We start from the raw sequence: 21,925 nt of genomic DNA, 5'->3' as shown, positions 1-21,925 counted from the left end.
GCCATGGCGAGGTGTATAAATGTTAACATTTATGACGTGACTTCTTAATAATCAATATTATCTGCTGCATCTCTAAGCGCTATAAAGAAACTGGATGAAGGGGAGGGGTGGTTCTATGGTTCTAGTCTTCTCTAAATGTCTCTGAGCTACAAGGTGACACAAGAGGAAAACCTAAGAGGAGACGATGGCGGGGTGGGGGAGGGGTTGTATGATACAAAGGCTGCAGCAGGTCAGCGGAGGAGCGCGGCAGTACAAAATCATACAGAGCAACAGATAATGAAAAAACAATTACATTTTGATCATCTTATAAAAGAAGCAATGGAAATAAAAAAATGACAATCTCAAGGTTCTATTTACATTCAGAGAACGATACGTCAGATTCTCTATTTCTGTCAACTCCTCCTCCTCCTCCTCATGTTTGTCTGTCCTCCTCTTCCTCCATCCTCCCTCTCTCCTTCAGAGGGTCCAAAATGGTTTTGCTACAGAGGACCGGCCCTCCATGTGGTTTCCATAGTCCTTTAATTTATGCATGCATCAGTATATATGTGTGTGTAAGATGTGCGTGTGTGTGTGTATTTCTGTCTGTAATAATACTCTACGGTGGCCCTAAAGGCTCAATGCACTGCAGCTTAAGAAAACGCATGTAAATAGACAAAAACAAAAATAAAATAACCATTTCTAGGAGCCACACCTGAACACAGCTGGGAAACACTGCTTGTTGCCACGGTTTTTGGTGCATGATGTCACTGAAGTTGACTTTCTTTCATTGACATTCCTCCATGTTTGTTTCAACCTTCGGATTGCAGATCGACATATTATTGCAGATATTTGCTGTTAATCTAATTTTTTCCTTTTTGCTGATTTTTATCTCACCAGTACAAATATTACATAATATTGCAGTCATGCAATCAGAATATTTAAGGAAGACTTCACCGGCAAAATGATAACTTGTATATCAATTACTCAACGTTTAACAACATAAAAACTATATGAAAACATCCGTGTTCAACTCTCACACAGCACATGCAGTATAATCCAAGTCTCATTGATCCAGTCGTATGATCAGGACTTAACAAACACAAGCATTTCCACTAAGACACTGAAACATAAAATGTGTCAGTATAAACTAGAGCTTTGATCAGGCCAAAAACCCACCTGAGCTTTTGGGCCCAAGACAGATTAACACCACAAATTTCTAATTCTTCTCTTCCTTCTGTTATTTCAGCAGCCTGTCATCTGCTCTGTCTCTTGTGTATGCACATGCTCAGAAATGCTCAGGGCGACCTACTTGTAGGCGGAAGTGTTTCACATGTTAATGATTTAGTGAAAAGTCGTATTTGTGAAGCACTGATCATATGATTGCATAAATGAGACTTGGATAATACTGCATGACTTGTGTAGAGTTTGTAAACTGATGTTTTGATGTGTTTTCTCAGTTGTTAAAAGTGGATCCTGACTTCTTAAATTTATGGAGAATGTTCACCTCTGGGTTCTTTTTGCACCATGGAGGCATGTGAGAAACAACACGTTCTCTTCACAAACTCATCGTGGTGAGTAATGGATGTAAAAATGGTCCTTTTGCGGGTGAAATATAGATTAAGTTAAATGAACTGTTTCATCAGTCATTCCCATCGTGTTCCCTTTTTGTGTGTGTTTGTGGTGCTGTGAGCTCTCTGGGCCACCGTAGCATCCTGATCCTGCATTTCACCTGCCAAGCAAACAGGAGGATGAATGAAAAGGAACGTGTGTGCGTGTGTGCGTGTGTGTGTGAGGACAAACGGATGATTGACAGATGGATGGACAGAAAGACGGAGGAGAGGAGGCTCAACTGGACTCTATTAAGGCAACAGATCTCCAATCGCCACGGGTTACAGGGCAGCGACTGAGAGCACGAACAATCACTCACTCACACACACACACACACACACACACACACACACAAAGTAACAGTCAGTCTCTAAACTCAAACACTAAATATCAACTGAGTGATTTTCGGATGCCTCAGGGAGGGGCATGCATCTTAGGTTTTTGGGAGCCGCTCTCACGGCCACGCACACATCAATAAATAGCAAGATCATCCCCAGACGCATGCACACAAACACAAATAAATAGCTTGTAAACAGCATAAACAAGGACATATAGTGGTGACGTTTAATGATGATGATGATGATGATGATGATGCACAGAATATAAAAACTATGAATGAAAAGGGTGATGTTTACATAAAAACAACAACTTAAATGAGTTAAACAGAATAAATGTTTGGACAGGATGAGTGGGAGACGTTTTGGTCAGACAAGATGAAATCTCCCTTTTCTTAGTCTCACTCTTCATCACATCAACCATCATCTTCCTCTCCTGGACTGAGCTGCACCAGCTGTTTATTTGTCACTGCTATCCAGTCTCCAACTAGTCAGACGAGTTACAACCAGGTAAAACCGTTAGGTGTGTGAATTGGTTACCGAGCAACATCTGTGGCAGCATCCAATCAGAAAGCATCTGAAAATGTAAACAAGGAAGCCGACTGCAGCATCAGATTTCCGACATAATCTGTCGGCCCACAATCCTCATCATCTGATCCGGTTATGAACATAAATATCCACATCATCGTCACATTTACCCACTGATGTTGAACACATTTCCAGTTAGCTCGTGTCGTTGCTCCAAATGGTTCATATGTCGGGTTTGGCTTGTTCTCTGCTACTTGACCATTTTGTCAAGAAGTTCCTGGATGTAAATACTTCGTAACAACTGATCTCTACGTAAGAACTAGTTTGTCTGGTGCAACCTGCGTTAATCAACTTAGTAAACACTTATGTTGTATCCAGAGTTTCTGTTATCTGGTCATTTTTTTCCTGTTGAAGTCCGGCATATTTAAATCTCTCTGGTCGTAATATTGGGTTAAAATAATTCCCTTTACACAGAATTTGAAAGTTAAAATGAGCTAAAATTAAAATTATAGATAGCCTTCTATTTAAAAATGATCTTTTTTTTATTCTTATGAATGTGGCCTGTAGCAAACGCAAATAGAACAGGAAAAGCTTATTAAGATGTTAAAAGCCAGAAAGGCCAGCATGTAGTTTTTGGTTTGTTTGCAAATATTTTTTATTCCGTTTTTGTTTTATCTGAGAATATTTAGGCCCAAATCTTTAAGGAATTTCTTTACAATTCCCCAAAGTAATGAAGGCTAGGCTATTCGACAAGACAATGGCAGAGGATTTGGTTTCGAAGCGAAAAGCAAAATATGGGAACATTTCGTGACTGCTCCTTCTTGTTCCATCACTCCCTGCAATATCTGCTGTAAAGAAATGCCAAAAATTACCCTGGCCTTGTTTTGGTAGATGTAGTTTTGATAAACGGTAGCATGAGGGCTAATGTCACCGACGAACGCATTTCATTTCCTGTGACCCCATCATAATAAAAGTCAAGTAGACGCTGCAGCAGTAAATAAATTTTCCGTTTGCATCAGCAGTAACTTAACACAGCGCCATCAACAAATTTCTTCTATCGTAAATATCCATCATAATCTGTAACACCGGCGTTTATTACCCACTAGGAAAATGTCCCCACCATGACATCTCTAAAATCTACATGTCTTGATGATGTCATTTTTTTATATAGCCTGCCAATCGACTGCTTTTAAGATCAATAAACATCATCATCATATTCGACCAGAGTTTCTCCCATGTGTCCGTGAAATGGAAACCCTGTTTGTAACTTGTCTAAGTTTAAACAGCTGGTGCAACTGACTCCTGTCCTCCACCTCCCTCTGTCTGTCTGATGGAAGAGTGAAGCTCTTTCTGATTGAATGTGTTGCGTGTGTGTGTGTGTGTGTGTGTGTGTAAACTCGGAGTAGAAAGGTGAGACATCCTGTAAACATCTTCACTGCATAAACCTGTGGAATGTACTGAGACAGTGTGAGTTTGTGTGCATGCGTATGTGTGTATGTTTGTGTGTGTGTGTGTGTTCTGGCAATTTTACATAACAGGCAGTGGAGTCAGGAGTGGTCTGTCCCTTTGTGTTTTGTTGCAGGCAGGCAGTGTGTATGTGTGTGTGTGTGTGTATTTTTGTCATGTGTGTATGTGTGTGTCTAGCTGGGCCGGTTCAGGATGCTCGACATGGATGGAGCGATGGGTGGAGGCGGGACTGCGTTGACGGGAGAGGCGGGACCAGAGCTCTCGTTGCCGTGGGTGACAGGCCCCCGGCCACTGTACTGGCCGATGAACGAGCCGTCCTCGTTGAACTGGATGTCCACGCTGTCCCCGTATTCAGCCAGAGAGTCGTCGCTGCCCAGCTTGCTCTCCCCGCACAGAGACGGCTGGCTGTCTGAGCGCTTCTCATCTGCGTCACTGAAAGATGACACAGACAGAAACATCGTCAGGAACCACCTTAAATCATCATGTACAAGCTGGGCATTAAATCAGGGTGGAGTCTCAAATAAAGGGTAAAAAAAGATACATTGACAGGATGGACATATCTGTCGCCTGTTACAACTGTAATTACAGTCTGATGATACATTTCCACAGCTCTAACTCCATCAGTACAACAGAGTCGTGTTATGCTCGCCACACACTTTCTCTTTTTCAACAGAAACAATGTTTTCATGGTCGTACTCCTCATCGATGTTAAAGACACACTTCATCCACAGAATGACCATTTGCATATCACAGAAAGGGGGGACAGAGTTGTCTCTGGCAACAGAGGTATTAACAGAGTCGAATGGATGTCTGTATCAAGGGGACAGCCAGCAGGACAGGATCACGGGTGGCACAGGCGATGTTTTGACGACATGTTATGTGTGTGACCCACTGCGGGAGATTTAAAAAGCAGCTGATAGCAGTTAGCAGCTAACTCAAAGAAGAACAGCTGTTCACAAATCGTGACAACAGCGAGGCCCAGGAGCTCCTTACCCTCCGAGCAAAGGACGAGATCAGCCGCCATATAACAGAGACGGTAAGTGATTGTTATTGACATGTGATGTCACTGTTATTGTTTATAATTCTCTGCTGACACGTCTGTCACATATGTTACACTAGTGCCAACGCTGTTGTGTTAAAGGCCATGCCTCTTTTGCCTTTGCAGTGTCGGCGTGCTGGAGCGGAAGGATGACGCTGTTGTTTGGTTCTGTGTAAAAATGCAAAGGAGGCATAAAGACGGAAGTTCGTAGCGGCTCTGTAGTGCCATCACTGTAAATGAGGAGGTTTAATATGTAGTTTGAGCAACAACCTTAGGGTCAGTTGAAATCTCCCCTTGTCTCACTGCAATTATCTCTCCCAAATTCAAAGTTACAGTCATGGTAGTTTGACATTGTTCAGGGGGAAAAGGGCAGAGCAGAACAGCTGACATGACAGTTGTCGTACTGATGGGATCAGTGGAACAGTAACTGGCCCGGTTCTCTCTGCTACAGACGTTGTTTAATTACACATAATGACAAACCATCACAACACATTCAACAACTGGTACGAGGAGTAAAACATGCATGAAAGAGGTGATTAACTTCCTCACCTCTCCAGAGATCTGCAGGCGGAGCATCAAGGAAAGAAAGAAAGGAAGGTGAGATAAGAAGGACAGAGAGCTGGGAGCGTTAGAGCTGTACGGTCAGATGAAGCAAGCAGCTCAAACATTAAAGCAAAAACAGGAAATAAAGTAAATTAGGAGAGATTTCGTTCCCCATAAAGGTATTCTCAGGCATTGTAGTAAACTTTTAAAACAGATAAACTGGAGATGACATATAAATGAAGCCGCTCAGCTTCCTGTCCGACTGAATCAGTTATGTTTTGTTACAAAAGCAGGTAAAGCAGCTCAGGAACAATTTTCCGCCCTTCAGTTTCCGGCTTTGCGCACCACCTAGATCTGGTGGGAGAAAGACAGCTGGCATTTTGCATGAACATGAAGAAATATAGACCATTTCAAGGGCTGATGTTGAAATGACAATTTTATGACCTGGAGGTGCAGCTGCCTCTCCCCCACAGGGCTGTAGGCTCCATAGGAGTGTTAAAATGTGTTTGTCTTGTTGTGTTATTGGGAGCCAGAATAGAAGGAGTCATGGCTCAAAACCAGCCGCCACTGCCCGTCAACAAAAACAAAGACAATTAAAGCTGCAAGCAGCGTTGGGCGGGACCTCGGACTCACGCCGTTTCGGCCTCCAGCTCACGTAGACAGTTATGATTTTAGACCACTCTCCACTCTAGCTCACAGCTGACAATTTCTCCACATTTGCTCATGTTAATTTCAGAGGCACGAGCTCACTTCCTGTTGGATTTAGGTAAGGGGTGTCAGTGGGTGATTTGTAGGTCTCGATCAGATGAACAAACCAGTTTTGGTTTTATCTATCTACGACATTCCTACGGGCCGCAGTGGCCATTTTAGTGTATCTAGATGGCGCTAGAGAGCCCATTTTGGGTTAATGTCTTCATTGTATCAGTGACCCCGTTGGCCGAGGTCTATGGTTAAATGTGATAAGACCAAAGGACTGGACGGAGGCCATCATCAAAAATGCTCACATGTGCAGCGCACACTTCATATCAGGTTAGGGAAAAAGTATTTCCTGTTGTAGGGATGAATAAGGTTATGTGTATTAAGGGTTATCATGTCCACCTCATCAGAAACTGGGGAGGGATTAAGAGGAAGATTGGATTTCTCTACAACGCTAACTTTTTAGCACATTAGCTAACGTGTCCTCCTTTGTAAGATTAGCATAATAATCAACCACAAAGCTCTGGAAATCCTGTCAGATCATCCATCCACTGAATGGATGCTTTAATCAAAGATTTGACTGGCTGTATCAGGGATGTCAGTTTTGGTAAATTTTGCTTTCAAAGCCCACCGCCCATGAATCAAAAAAAAAACAAAACCTCAAAATGACTCCAGCAGCTAAACCATACCACTCTTTAACAAACAACAAAGACCTGTCAACTGTTTCTGCTATATTTTTAAAATTGGACAGTCCCCTATTATTGTTTAAGATTTGCATTGTGTGATAAACTGACTGATTTAACATAATAATATACTGTGATGCCCTTGTACAGTTTGAAGTCTTTGTATTAATGTTCACACGTTTCCAGGGTGATCAAATTGGCACCTTTGACTTGAGGAGAGGAGAAACTCACCTGTACTCTCCGAAGGTCTCGTCTTTCATCGGCCGAGCTTCAGAGTCCACCTCCTTGTCCTCTTTGTCCTTCACTGTAGGAAGAAACCTCAACATCAGACTCTTGACTGCAGATTAAAGTCTGCACATGTGTGAGTGTGTTGTTTGTCTCACCTGCGTATTTGCCGCCCTTGCTGCGTTTGATAAGGCAGAGGATGAGCAGAATCAGCACCAACAGCACGATAGCGCTGATGAGTCCTATCAACCAACCCTGGGTGGCGAAGCCTCCGGGCATCTGTGACGGCACTGAGAGAGACAGAGATTCATTCGTGAATGATTAACACTAAGGATGTCCTAAGGATGATCGGCCATTACCGAGTCCCAATCTGATACTTCTATTTTCTTAAATAAACCCGCTGCACAGTGCATACTTTAAAGAGCAGACTGCAGGTTGGAGACCCCAGTGAATCAATGTGTAGGAAAATGATGTAGGAACTGAATTTGAAACTACAGCGACTTCTGGTGTCGTTTTTGTGAGAGAATTTTACTTCCGTGTCATAAAAAGCTAAACTGGAAGTGCGGTCAATTTGAACGATAGGAAAATTAAAGGATATTAATGCTAGTTGTGACACTGAAGAGGTTGTGAATTTGTATTAATACGAATATGACGGACCACAGCCTTATAATTACGAGCCTGTTAGGCGTCAAGATTCGTTCAGAGGAGAGAGATTCAGCTGCAGTGCGAGGAGAACCAGTGGAGGACTGGGCAGGTGTCTTGGTCAGTGACCAGCGTTAGCTTGTAGATACGTACACTGAAGGAACCACGCCAGCATTGAGTCTCACCCGCTCCTGGCATCGGCATCCCATCCTGAACTCCATCATATTGCTGGGATGATAATCCTCCAGTCTAAAATGAGCGCCACATACGACGGCGTTTTCAGAAACAGAAGCTGAAGTGAAGTCCCGTCTCTTCACCTGCACAAAATGCACCCAGGCACAGAAGATAGCACCATTCCTTTTCCTGTTAGGAAAACGGTGGACCCGATGTCCTGACAGGTTGGAGTTTGTGCTCCCTCCCGTTACGCAATATGACGCGATGTTCAAAAACAAAAATTTATTATATTAAATCCTGCATTAACTTTTCACATGGTCATTTTCACACAAGGTTAAAAACAACTTTTGTAAAAACTTTAACCTGCAATTTGCTCTTTAAGTGTTTAAAATCAATCCAGTTTATCGCCTATACTTGATTAGCTCTGCAACACATTAAGGCGTGTGTCCACACGCACACACACACACCTGGTCCCATGGTCCACTTCACATCTTCCCACATGGTGTTGTTTTCGTGCTTGATCATCAGGTGGTACTGAGATCCTGGTTGGAGGCCTTTCAGCGAATAGAAACCCTGCGTGGAGTTCACCACCTCTGTCTCCTCCCACTTAGCGTCGACTGCAGCAAAGAAACACACATGCACACGAAAGTTGTCATAAACCAGACATGTTCCTCGTCTGCTCTTTCCCCTCTTCTTCTTTGTTTCTATCAAACATCTTGTTTTTCTGTCAACATGTTGATGTTTCACCTCGTACAGCAGCAGTGACGAGCAGGAAACGATGCAACTGGTCAAATCTATGAGCACATATTATGTATTAGTGTCAGTGATTATGTATGTCATGTATGTAGTACTGTGTCTGGTTTGGACCTCAGAAGAATAGCTGTTGTTTTGGCTGCAGGTAATGGGGATCCTAATAAATAATTAATAATAGCGTCCTCGTCTCTCTACTTCACTCTCTGTGTTCTCCTCCTCTGTTGTTCTCTCAGAGTCATTCTGCAGTGAAGTAAAAGCTCCTCTCCTCTCCCTCCCTCCCTCCCTCCCTCCACCCTTTTCTTACGACTCTTCCTCAAGTAGCGGATGATGAAGCCGTGGTTCCTGTCCCGCTCTCCGGGCACCCAGCTCAGGTTGAGTGATGTGTTACTGGAGATGATGCTGATGTTGGACGGAGGAACTGGAAGGAGACAGGTAGAGGCTGATGACTGAGAACTATAAATAAAGTTGTCTTTTAAAAGAAGTGAAAAAAAAATCACTGTAATTTCACCTCCGTCCAGCAGGGTGGCGCCCCTCCGTGTGATGGGAGGTCCATCTCCAGCGGCGGTGCGTGCGATCACTTTGAAGATGTAGTAGCTGCTGGGGTCCAGAGAGTCCAACATAATGTGTGTCACACTGGGATCGCTGATGATCTCCATCTGCAGCAGGCTGTCTCTGGTCTCCACCTCTACACAGCACACACACACACACACACACACACACAGGAAGCTGTCAGCTCCACTGTAACCTGTGCTTTTACTCAAGTACTCAGCTTAAAGAAGTTATTTCACAGCTGGAAAGATGGTCTCTTGATAAAAGCAGGCAGTAAAATGGAGGATCTGATGAAAATATTAACAATTCCATCCTTCTTTTTTTATTGAAATTAAATATAATTTTTTTCCCACCTCAGTAACTTTTGTACAGTCTCTTCTAAATAAACCCAGCTGCCAGCCTTACCCTCTTGATACTGCACCATGTATCCCAGCAGGACACCGTTGGGTTCAACTGGAGGGGTCCAGTAGAGGATCAGTGATTTCTCTGAAGGACTGTCAAATGTCAACGATGCAGGAGGACCAGGTGCTACACACACACACACACACACACACACACACACACACACACACACACACCAGTTAGCAGATCTGATGAATGCATCTTCAGTCTCTTCCTGTAACTTCTTTAATTTAAACTCACCTCCCTCCGGGGTGCTGAAGTGGTGCGGCGGGGAATGAGGCCCCCCTCCTTTGCTGTTAAAGGCAGCAACAGACAGCTCATACCGAGAATACAGCTGCAGCCCCGTCACTTCCTCTGATGTCTTCATGCCGTGGACCACCACCACCCGACTCCCCCTGTCTCTGTCCTTCCCTCGCTCTGATCTGTCCTCTTTCTCGTGGTGCACTTTGCCGAGAGACCTCCGCAACCGACCCCCATGAGGTCCCATCCTCCTGATGTAGATCTGACACAGAGGCAGACAAAAATAAGTGAAGGTGCAGCTCAACCAAGAATGGCAGATGCCTTAGTGCTGCCGGGGATTTTAGTATCAACCTTTGGCTTTGACTGATTTACAGCTACAGCTGAAAATGATTAGTGGAGACAGAGACACAAGCAATTCATTATTTTAGGCTGCTGTCAGCCCTAGAGTGGTCTCCTCTGGTCTGAATCAGGGACTCATGTTGTTCCAAAGTTGTATAATTGCCTAGAGTTGGTTCGTGTTCTCACGGCAGCATTTACAAGAGGACCAGATCAAATGCCTTGTGTGAGAAAGCTGCTCTTGATTGGTCAGAATTTCCATGTGGGAAAAATCCAGGAAGTGAAGCAAACGTTGAAGAAGAGTACACTTGCAAGATAAATGTGACACTTTCTAATGTCACAATGGAGGGACAACTACGCAGGTTGATTTTAGCGCTGCTCATCGTGGACTATATTGCTGTCATTGTTCATTTTAGTCAAAGCATACAGTTTGAAAACGAGGCAAACGCGGCTCCAACTAGAAAACAATGTTTTGATGCATTGGATGTGCTGAATGTGCATATTAAGGCAGTACAGGAGGAGGTGCACATTAATAATCCTCCAGGACTGTAACATGCTCATGTTTAACCCAAACAATGTGTCATGTGACTGCAGTTGCTTCACATCCAGGTCGGAACACCTTCTCACCACAAACCAACCGCACCAGAGTTCATTTGTAACCGAACTGAGACCACCTCTTCAAGAAGGTCTCAGTCCAGTTGTTTTGGTGCACACCTGAGTGTGATTGCTGCGTTCACACCTGCCCAAATGAACTTGAATTCGATTGAACCGAACCCAAACAGGGCAGGTGTGAAAGCACCCTCAGTCTTTTATCAAGCAAAAATATCAAATATCCTTTGGTTCCAGCTTTTTAAATGTGAACATTTTCTCTGTTTTGCATCCGTGTAAACAAAATACCTCATGATATGCTTTAAAACCTCTTCATCATCCTATGAAAATCACCTAAAGTCACCTAAAACACCTCTTCAAGTCATACCCAAAGTCAATTGAAAGCTGTTCTTGTTCCATTTTTAGTACATGTCCATGCATGGCCTCATTTGAAGGGTAACACTGAAGTATTTTCCCAAATCGTTAAAATCACTGTAAGTTTCATCACACTAATCTTCGCCTGAAAATTTTCTTGAAAAAATAAGCTGTAGATGACTAGAACTGGGAGGTATTAGCTGGTAAACACAGTAGGACCATACCATGAAGCCTCACATTGTCCAAATTCAAAGTGGATTACAATATCACAGAAAATAAACATTTTACACGTTACATGTTTTTCTGCGGTTGTGTCGAGGCGCTTTTTAACCACACATGAACTGAATGTGTGAATATGAGTAAACAACTAACCAAGACAGACACAAATGTCTATTAAGAAACTAACTGTGTATAAAAACACTTTAAGAGAACCTAACTTTATAAGAAAGACTTTTTTTGCAATCAAAACAACAGAGGAGCCATTTGTTGATCATTTATGTGCATTATAACAGTTTATAGTGCCAAGAAAGAGTTAAAAACTCCTGTGGAGGTGAGGAGTGTGACTGACTACAAGACCCGTATGCCACTGGGCTGGTCACTGGTTGCTGATTGGTAAACCCAAGAAGCAACACAGAACGTAGGAAGCGAGCACAGGCCCTTGTTGCCTATGGGACAGGCATGGAAGATGCTATTGGCTCAGGTGAGGTGTCAATCAGAAGGTCAGAGTTCAGCCACCACTTTGACAACAAGCAGTCGGCATATTTACATGCAAACAGGAGAAATTATGGATCATACCTGCAGAAATATGAACGTTTGAAATGATATCTCTGGATGTGATGATGTGTTTGGACTAAATATTCTGCTGGATTTAGATCACCTGGACCGTTGTGAGCATATGAGGACTGTTTTTGTTGGAATATTATTGGTCTGTGGATTATAATAGGGCATTATAGGTGAGTAAGAATTGTTTTTTTTTTTCGGCTGACAGATTTATTGAACCTGCTGAGGTGGTTATATCTTGAAATGGTTCGAGCAATAAAACACAACAAATACAAGCACAAAGTTTTAAAAGTGGCCACATGGTGGTGCAATCTGCACGCCACCAGTTCTTCCTTGGCTCACGGTTGAACTCTGTATGAAAATATGTTCTATTCTGTTAATGCAGTATACATCACATGTTTTAACATCATATATTTTCATATATACTTTGTGAGTAGCAGTATATGTGTGACATGAGCCAACACAGAGCACAGCTGTCTCTTCTTGAGTTGAGTTGGTATAATAACTGGTACCTTGTATCCCAGCAGCAGACCTCGGACATTCTTGGCTTCGTTCCACTTGACTCTGACTGTGCTGTTGATCACAGTTGTTGTGACTCCAGTGGGAGCTTCTTCAGGCACTGAGACAGAGAGACAGAGAGGAAGAGGAGGGTGAGCTGATAAGCCTCATGTCAGTGGTGATGTTAGGCTGAACTGCAGTTATAGAACATCTGTCTGTCCATCACTCAGAGCGAGGAACAGGCTGCACAGCAGAACGCCTGTTTTCCACCATAAACACGATCACAGCACAACATTCACTGTTTGTCACGCCTGTCATTTGATTTGACATTTTTGCAGAACAAGCCTGGATGTGAAGCCGTCTTATTGGAGGATAATTTCAGTCTGTTAATATCCAGATTCTCGGACTGAAGATGGGAATGTTGACCTCTTTAATGAGGGATGTAATTATTCACTTCTGGTACAAGAACTATGTGGTGCCCTGAATAAAGAGGGTGAGTGAACAGTTAGCCTCTACATATGATTTACTACAGACACATTTTTAATAAATTCCTTCACACAGACGCTGCATTTAGTCAGAGGGTTTTTTTTGTCTCATATCTTGTCAGACATGAAGACGTTCATTTGTGTAGAAAATGGGAGGAAGATGCTGGGAAAGAACATGCACCAGCAGTCCAAAGCTTTTGTCTTTTGTACTATTAGACACAATTTTAATTTTATTTGATTCACAGAGTCAGCGTGACACCAGAGACCGGTGACTCACTCAATTAACTTAAAGTATTCCAGATGATACAGATGAGATATATAATCCCTCCAGTGTGTTCTGGGTCTGCCCCGGGGCCTCCTACCAGTTGGATGTGCCTGGAACACCTCCAGCGGGAGGCACCCAGGAGGATCCTGATCAGATGCCCCAACCACCACGTCTGAACCCTTTTGGCGCAAAGCAGCAGCGGCTCTACTCCGAGCTCCCTCCAGATGTCTAAACTCCTCCCCCTATCTCTAAGGCTGAGCCCAGACACCCTATGAAGGAAACACATTTTGACCGCCTTTATCTTTGACCTCGTTCTTTCAGTCACTACCAAGAGCTCATGACCATAGGTGAGGGTTGGGACGTTGATGGACCAGTAAATTGAAAGCTTTGCCTTTGGACCCGCCTCCTACTTCACCACTATGGTCCAGCACAGCACCCATATCACTGCAGACACCGCGCCAAACCACCGATCCATCTTATGCTTCATTTTACCCTCGCTTGTGAACAAGACCCCAAGATACTTGAACTCCCTTGCAAGTTTAGAGTCCTCTGTTAGATTTCATGGACTCCAGTTACAGATAGGTTGTGTTCAAAACTGTACTAAACCACTTGTCGGTGAAGATTCTCAGTCATCCAGGTCATGGTAATCGTAAGTGCTAATATCATAGGCAACTGGACGCAAGACAACGCAAGCAAGTCCAGTTGCCTACGATATTAGCACTGACGATGTATTCAACCACTGTTTTAGTGTTTTGTTTTTTGTTTCTATGGACGTTTTTTCCTTAATTTTTTTCATTTTTTTGTTCGTAATTTTTTCATATTTTACTGCGAAACAATATTTAATTTGTTCTACTTTATTTAACTGTTAATAGTATATACTGTCATTAATTCATTTTGTATATGGGTCAACAATGATTTGCAAATCATTGCATTCTGTTTTTATTTACATTTTACACAGCGTCTCAGATGGGATCCAGGTTGCACACCTGGCTGTTTTGGAACCTCACATATTCCACTCTCATTCTCATTACTACAAAAAGTGTTTGTGCATATTTAAGCTCACTTTCATGAGCTTGATGAAGCTCTGAGTGAGGCGCGTTGCTCTTGTTAGTGTTATTAGATTATATTTTTGAGGTTTGAGTGAGCCATATCTGACCGTGTGTTTACTGTTGTTGATATACTGTGCTCTCAGACAACCTGTGAAACTTGTTTAACATGAATGATTGTGAAAGGAGCGATGTTTGATTTTGTGTAAGTGCTTTTTAAATGAAACGTTGTTGATGATTTAATTTCAGGTCACACTGTAACTGAGTGCTCGTGGGCTCAGTAGTGTAGAATATCCTCCCATAACAGCAATAAATGATCAGAGTGTTCAAAGGTGGCGTACCGTCCTCTCCGGAGTGTCCGATCTCAGGCTTCGGTGGCGGTCCTGCTCCAAGTGAGTTGACAGCCTGGACTTTGATCTCAAACGGCATGTACGTTCCTGTGTTGTTTACCATGAATGGCGGAGACTGTACGTCGGCGGTGTTCCAGCGGACATCCGCACCCCCAGCCTGCCGCCAATACACCTTGTACTGGAAGCCCTGGCCGTTATGCAAATGCTTGTCCATCTCCTGCAAAGACAAACAGCAATATAACATAAATGCAGAACAATGTTGGAGTGCAGGTATCAGGAGCCTCTCGCTCACAGATGAACACAGACTGAAGTACTCACATCCCAGGTAATGATCAGAGTCTTTGGGTCTATGGACTCACTGCGCACACCAGTGGGGTTTTTGTCAGGGACTGGAGGAAGGAGACAGAGAGAGGACAATACGTTGAAAACACGCCATTAAAGAGATCATCTGATAATTATATGTTGCTCTCTTCCTGAGAGTTAGATGACAAGACTGACACCCCTCTTATATGTGAGAATAGTTACGATTTCCTAAAATGCCGAATTATTCCTTTGACAGTTACCTGGTTTGAGATAAATGTGGCCATCAGACCTCTGATCACGCAGCTTTCATGGAAATAGAATCCAAATTCTACAGTCGGCGTCTGGCGTCACTTACCAGCTGGCGGCGTGCTGCGGTGCTCTGAGGGCTTGCTAGGTTCACTGTTGCCGATCTCGTTGATGGCGATGACCCTGAAGCGGTAGGTGCAGTAGGGGTGGAGGGTCAGCTCCAAGTGATTGAACTCCCCGGACACTTTCTTCCACTCCTCCCACTTCCACTGCCCCTCCTCTGAGTGCTGCTCCTCCCGGGCCTCCACGATGAACTCTGAGAGAAGAAGACAATGTTAATACTACTTCCTGCAAAATGTTGGGACCGGGACCTTTGTGCAGGTAACCCAGCCATTCAGAGACCCAAAAGCAAAATCGTCTGTCAAGGGGCAGCATGTCAAATAACTTTTTAAGCACTGGAGGGGGACTTATGATTTTTATTTTGGTTTAGGGGAGGGACATAAGACTTTAAATGGTTGTAATTTTTCAAGCAAACATGCTTTCCAAAAATCACAAAATATCCCCATTTATCAGCCATAAACTGTAAAAACAGAAATTATCTTTGGATTTTTTTAAAATATATGTCTCATTTACAGTTTGGTCAAAAATAAACCGTTTAGTGAAAAACTGAGACTTTTTTCAGCTCCAGGATTTCACCTTCAACTTTTAACTTTTAAACATCAAAGGGTAAGTTTTAAATATCTAATAACTCATTTATGGAGGAGGAAGGGTCTTGGGTTTTCCTCCAGTCACTCAGGGAGGGTCACAGAAAAACATTTGTAACTTTGGGGAGGGTCAAAATAAAACACAGTCACACTCTAGCCACGCCCCTCCTCTGATAAATAAAGAACAGTCCCTAACTGGGACGTCTGCCTCTCAAAGAACAATAGATTGTTGGTCAGTGACATTTCTGTAACATCATATTGAGCCTACATAGCCTGGCTACATATGTGGGATGCTGAATCAGTGTATTAAAACTAATATCTGTATTAATGTAAAGATTATTATGAACCCAATTTAGTCTGTGATGGAGACGTGAAAACAGGTGATCTTTGGTATCTGAGGATAGACACCAATAACCACTGGGGAAAACAAAAGCACTCTCCTCTTTCTGTTTTGCTCAGTGAAATCGATTCGAATCGATTTTCTATTTTGACTTAAAACGTCACTGTTAGCTCACAGAATGGAATTGTCAAACTGCAGCTAAAGTTGTGTGTGTGTGTGTGTGTGTGTGTGTGTTCAGTACCTATGATGGGGCTGTTGTGTGAGTGTCCTGGGATCCAGCTGAGAGTGAGGCTGTGGTCCTCGATATCAGACAGAGACAGTTCTTTGGGAGGATCCGGCCGCGCTGAGGGTCAGAAACAAAACTGTTAGTGTGAAAACTGTCACACAGACACACAGACACGCACAAACAGTGACGTACCTACGACAGTGATGGAGCCACTGGCCTTCACACGGTCCAGGTCAGTTTTGACCTCGCAGGAATAAACCCCGTTGTCCTCTGGGTGGACGTTTGTCACTTTCAAGGTGCCATTCTCAAAGATAGTGTACCTACACACACACACACACACACACACACACACATTCCCGTCATTTTAAAATAAAACTGAGGATGATTTTATTGTGGCATTTTGGCGCCAGTTGACCTCTGGATCAGACAGACAGATTCATCTCTTCCACATGATATGACCTGATACTAACGTGCTTTAGTTTTGCTGTGGCCTGAAACATCTCAGTGTGTGTGTTTACTTGTCATCTGGTGACGATTCCTGCAGCTCCAGTCCGTCTTTGCTCCAGATGATCCGGTACTGCAGCAGCTGAGGGTCTTTGTAGAAGTCACAGTCCAGCAGAGCGCTGGTTCCTCGGAGCGTGCGCAAGTGCTGCGGCTCCGTCAGTATCTGTGTTCGATCTGACGGGAACAGGAAGATAGAGGACTGGTCACGGTGTGCACGTGAGGCGCCATGTTTGTTTAGACTGTACTTTTGTGAACTGACTCATTAATTCTAAATCCTAAAATAATTTTATTGATTTCAGTGACTAGTGAGTAAAAATAATGTCTCTGCAGCTTTGCTACCCTCAGAAAAATGATTCTTGCCAAAACTCTAAATTTTAGAAACTTCTTTAGAACGTCTGAGTAAAATTATATAACAAAAGCACATCAGTACTTCTAATGACATTAAGAACTTAGAAATCGGTGATCCACTGTTCAGTTTGTCATTATTAAAAGCCGTCTGTGCAGTCTGCAGGTTGCTTTAGTTGCCCTGTCAGAGCTGATCTGTACTTTACTACTGTACTATTATACACCTGAGATGGGGACTTGAGTCTGTGGTTTGGACTCGAGTCATACACACGGTGACTTGAGACTTGAGAGTTGCTCTCAAAAGACTTGAGACTGACTTTGTCTCACGGTTTGGAACTTGTTAACAATCATTCTTTATTTATTTCATTTTGTTTTATTCATGAACCAATATCATATCACTGCGCTGCCTATTTCTTGCCTGAAAGGTTTTCAGAAACACATTTTAGTGCTGTGTGTAGCTGTAGAAGTAATGGTGTGTTCGTTTTGTAGTCGGAGGTCAGAGTTTCCCAGTTCCCAGTCAGAAGTTTAAACTCGAACACACCCTGAGATCAGATTTCCAACTCAGAAACTCGGAGCAACCGCATCAACCCCGACTTATGAATTCAAGATGGCTGCCGGTCACATACATAGTGAGTCAACACTCTGCTAAAGTACTGTTTATAGCAATTTTATCTTATTTGTTTCACATCAGGTCAGCCTCATCTGCGGCGTTCATCAGTTGGAGTGCAGGATGGTTTTGAAGCTGTCTATAATCCGAAAGTGCGAGGGCAACAAAGGCTTTCTTGCGGGCGTCCATGTTTTTTTCCGACTTGTCCACTGTCGTCAACTAGAATGCAAAAACTGTTGTCAACTCGGAGGTGACGTCATTCCCGCTTCTGACCTCCGAGTACAAAACCAAGGCAGCATGAGAGCTTGTGAACAGGAAGTGGGCGCCATACTGTTTCCTGCACAGTGAAAACAGAGGCTGAAAAAACTGGGATCAAACAGTCAAACAAATCAGAGCTGATCAGATAAAAAACAAGACTCTGTCACTGAGTTGTTTCCATCAAGTTCACTGTTTAACTGTAACATGAGATCGTCTGTTGCCAGCCGGCTGCTATTGTGTCATACGGACGAGTTTGCATTGTGTCACCCACCAGTGGGGGCGGCTATTGGTCCGGTCCGGTGCAGTGCATTCTGGTAGTTGTAGGTTTTCTACCACATACCTGTGGATATTCTCATTTATCCAGGTCACAGTTATCTCAAGGCGATTGAACTGAACACAGCTGGACTTAGTTTTGTCTTAGAACACGTTTCACCTCTTACCCAAGAGGCTTCATCAGTTCATGCTTGTCTGACTAGGCTGGAACTGGTCTGACAAACTGGTGTGGAAAAACCCAGGTATTTAACCTCTGAGGAGGTCTTCACAAGGCCAATGATGTCATTGGTTCGTTAGTGCTCCAATGGTGTGTCAGTGACAGTCGCTGAAACTCCTGCTGCACTGGTGGTCGTTGGAGTCATTAGAGTCACATGAGGCCATTTGTGAACAACCATTGTTTTTAGTTTTAGTTTTAGTTGTTTTAAATCTGTTATAGGTGGGGGATAGGTGGTGTCGCAGACCTCCTCCTCTGTTGAGAGTTGGTTTTTCCAATTTCACATATCTGCTTCTTTTACATCTCTTTCAAACCATCTGTCTTCCCTGTCCAAAATGTGCACATTGCTGTCTTCGAAGGAGTGTACTTTCTCCTTGAGGTGTAGATCGACAGCTGAGTCTTGCCCTGACGAGTTAGCGCTTCTGTGTTGGGCCATGCGTTTGTTTAGTGGTTGTTTTGTTTCACCAATGTACAAGTCTGGGCATTCCTCACTGCACTGGACAACGTACACCAGGTTGCTCTTCTGAGTGTGTGGTGTACGGTCTTTTGGATGTACCGGTCTTTGAGTGTGTTACTGGGTTTGAAATACACAGGGATGCGGTGTTTGTTGAAGATCCTCCTGAGTTTGTCAGATACCCCAGACACATAGGGGATAACAGTGTTATTGCGTTTGCTCTTTTCTTTATCACCCACCTTGTTCTTTCTGGAACAGGCTGCTGTTTTCACAAAGGTCCAACTGGGGTAACCACAAGTTTTTAGAGCCTCCCTCAGATGTTCATGCTCTTTCCCTTGGGCCTGAGTGCCGGTAGGTACGTTATCAGCTCTGTGTTGTAGGGTCCACTTTCTACCACTTGAGACAAAGTGAATGCCACAGCCCTTTATCTCTGTTGTCTCTGACCTTTAATTTCAAAAGTATTTGCATCTTTCTGCTGCAGACAGCTCAATTTTATGACAAGAGTGATATGTTATTTTACAGTAGATTATACAGTAAGATTAGTTGGAGACCCAGTGTAGTTATAAAATACAGTTGCACTCTAACCCAGTGGTTCCCTACTGGTCCAGCCACGGGGTCCAAATTTCTCCTCGGTCATTTGTTCAAGGTCCACACAGTTTAATATTCAGCGTCATACTTGCGTTCTGTGATGTTGTTGAGCTAGTTTACTGTCTCTGTCACATAGCAACAAAAGCTTGTGCTGGAAATTCACGGTACTTCGAAGTAAAGTGTGTTTTTTACAAACTTGATACATTTGCGAGTCACTTGCGGTCCATTCAGACTGGACCTGTGAACGCACCGTTTGGGAACCACTGCTCTAAGCATTATTGAAAAACAAGTGACACGTATTATTGCTATTTTATACAGTTTTAAACTTTAAAGGATTCATTGCTGGTACTTCATGCAGTGTTGTAAGCCGACAGGACGGCAGCAGGTGATGGAACACTCATTACAACCATTAGAGACTTGAGACTTAACTTGGACTTGTAAAAATGACTTGTATGTACAGTACATATGATATCAGACTCACTGAAGACTTCCAGGTGAGCAGAGATGGAGATGTTGGAGTGTTTGATGGAGCAGGTGTACTCTCCGGTGTCATCGTGACTGGCCCCCGACAGCTTGATGGTCCCGTTGGTCAGCAGTGAGACACGAGGGTCCGACAGCAGGGGGAGCTTGACCCCACCCTCCCTACAGACAACACACACACACACACACACACACACACACACATTGATCCGTACATACATTAATGAGAGGTGTCGCTGCAGCTTCGTCCCGTCTGAGTCTTTTACTCCAACATCACACACCCAGATATTAATACGACAGCAACAGCAGTGAGTCCCTCGATCAATGCTAGTGTGTTTCCTGCCTCATCAGTGGATGGATGAAGACGATCAATACACGACGAGCCAGACAGTTTGTTTCTAATGTCTGTGGTTTGTAAAACAACCTCTCACCTGGAGAGAAAGCAGACTGTGCATGATGCATGGTGCAAATCCTGTGGTCTGTTTCTGCAGAGAAAGCCCTCACACAAACATGATGTAACTTTTTATTTTCTGACTTAATGCTTTAATCACATTTTATCTTTTTATGTTTTGGTCATTTTAACCCTCTCTGTATCTAAGTATATTAAACAAATCTAATTTCCTGTCATTTCAATTCATTTTTCCCTAAAAACAGTCATTTTTTTAGATAGATAGTCTAAGAGATATCAGAAACCACCTTAAAACACAACACTTTTACATAACCTCCTTTTCGTGTCATTAAACTCCCTCTCAATTCCTGGAAAATATTACACAGGATGTGACTTCAGTGTCATACAGAAGGGATTTGTCCTCTGATATCTGAGGAATTTGGCTCCAAAATGAAAAAGCAAACCAGCTGAAAGTCGTCAGTCAAGTCACAGAAGTTTAGAAACACTGAATGAAAGACTTTATCTCCTCATAAAAACATCGAACATGGTGCCAGCAGTCCTGCATGAGACACCGTGCTACTGAGTGCAACTCTTGTGCAACTGGTTCCAGGTATTTACTTTTAACACAGCGGCGTCCTCTGGTGGCTGCGTGAAAATCACCCTAAGTATGATGCCTTAAGGCTTAATTTCTCCTTAGCTGAGGGACTTACTCAGTTGCACAGAATCCCTTCAAGGGTTTCTATAGTTAAGGAAAAACCTTAACTCACTTATTTTGTTGAAAGAGATTTTACAGCAGTAAAAGTTTCAATGAAGAATGTGTGTGTGTTTGGACTTGAGTTTAAATGCCTGTTATTGCCTCACAAAGTTGCGCATAGTACGTTAGTGGAAAAAATGGCAGAAGAAAAGAGGACAAGGAAACCATACAGGTCAGGGGAGGAATACAATCATAGAAAGCACAAAGTACAAAGTAAATCTGATCCCAAATACCGGAAAACAGGAGAAATTGCAATGAAAATTAATTCCGTCGAATACAAAGTGTAAAATCAAAAGTGTAACCATCGCGTTCTCCTGGTCGCTGAACACTCTACTGAGAGTGTGTTAGGGTTTTTTTTTTTTTATTTGTCACCATAAACTCGGTCATATTGCAGTTAAGATGAGAGTCAGAGGCAGGGGTTCCTTAAGTATAAGACCAAGACAAGGAGAAAACCATAAATACTTAAAGGGATAGTGCACCCAAAAATGAAAAGCCTCCCTCGGCATATGGGTGAGTAGATAATGGCTGAATTTTCATTTTTGGGTGCACTATCCCTTTAAGTGAACATTCAAAGGAAACCTTAAGGAGAAGACTTAAGGGTGTTTTGTGCAACCGATTTTATTCTGGGGAAACTTTAACTAGGAATCTTAACTTA

General features: G+C 43.1%; 1 protein-coding gene across 2 annotated transcripts in view; it reads right to left on the bottom strand.

Moving 5' to 3' along the window:
• LOC125892255 (neural cell adhesion molecule L1.1-like) overlaps positions 1-21,925 on the bottom strand; it is a 70,144-nt gene continuing 48,219 nt past the window's right edge. For both annotated transcript variants that reach the window (XM_049582162.1, XM_049582163.1), the window contains 16 exons: positions 20,130-20,290; positions 16,924-17,083; positions 16,598-16,725; positions 16,421-16,522; positions 15,245-15,451; positions 14,905-14,975; positions 14,578-14,803; positions 12,455-12,561; positions 9,864-10,125; positions 9,627-9,749; positions 9,181-9,357; positions 8,977-9,090; positions 8,387-8,536; positions 7,262-7,393; positions 7,110-7,182; positions 1-4,349 (listed from right to left, as the gene is read on the bottom strand). In XM_049582162.1, the coding sequence (XP_049438119.1) occupies positions 4,091-4,349; positions 7,110-7,182; positions 7,262-7,393; positions 8,387-8,536; positions 8,977-9,090; positions 9,181-9,357; positions 9,627-9,749; positions 9,864-10,125; positions 12,455-12,561; positions 14,578-14,803; positions 14,905-14,975; positions 15,245-15,451; positions 16,421-16,522; positions 16,598-16,725; positions 16,924-17,083; positions 20,130-20,290 (2,452 nt within the window). In that variant the 3' untranslated portion in view covers positions 1-4,090. The remainder of the gene's footprint in view (positions 4,350-7,109; positions 7,183-7,261; positions 7,394-8,386; positions 8,537-8,976; positions 9,091-9,180; positions 9,358-9,626; positions 9,750-9,863; positions 10,126-12,454; positions 12,562-14,577; positions 14,804-14,904; positions 14,976-15,244; positions 15,452-16,420; positions 16,523-16,597; positions 16,726-16,923; positions 17,084-20,129; positions 20,291-21,925) is intronic.

Source organism: Epinephelus fuscoguttatus, linkage group LG7 (genome assembly GCF_011397635.1).
Source record: "Epinephelus fuscoguttatus linkage group LG7, E.fuscoguttatus.final_Chr_v1".
Taxonomy (NCBI): domain Eukaryota; kingdom Metazoa; phylum Chordata; class Actinopteri; order Perciformes; family Serranidae; genus Epinephelus; species Epinephelus fuscoguttatus.
This window is presented reverse-complemented; position numbering and strand designations above follow the sequence as displayed.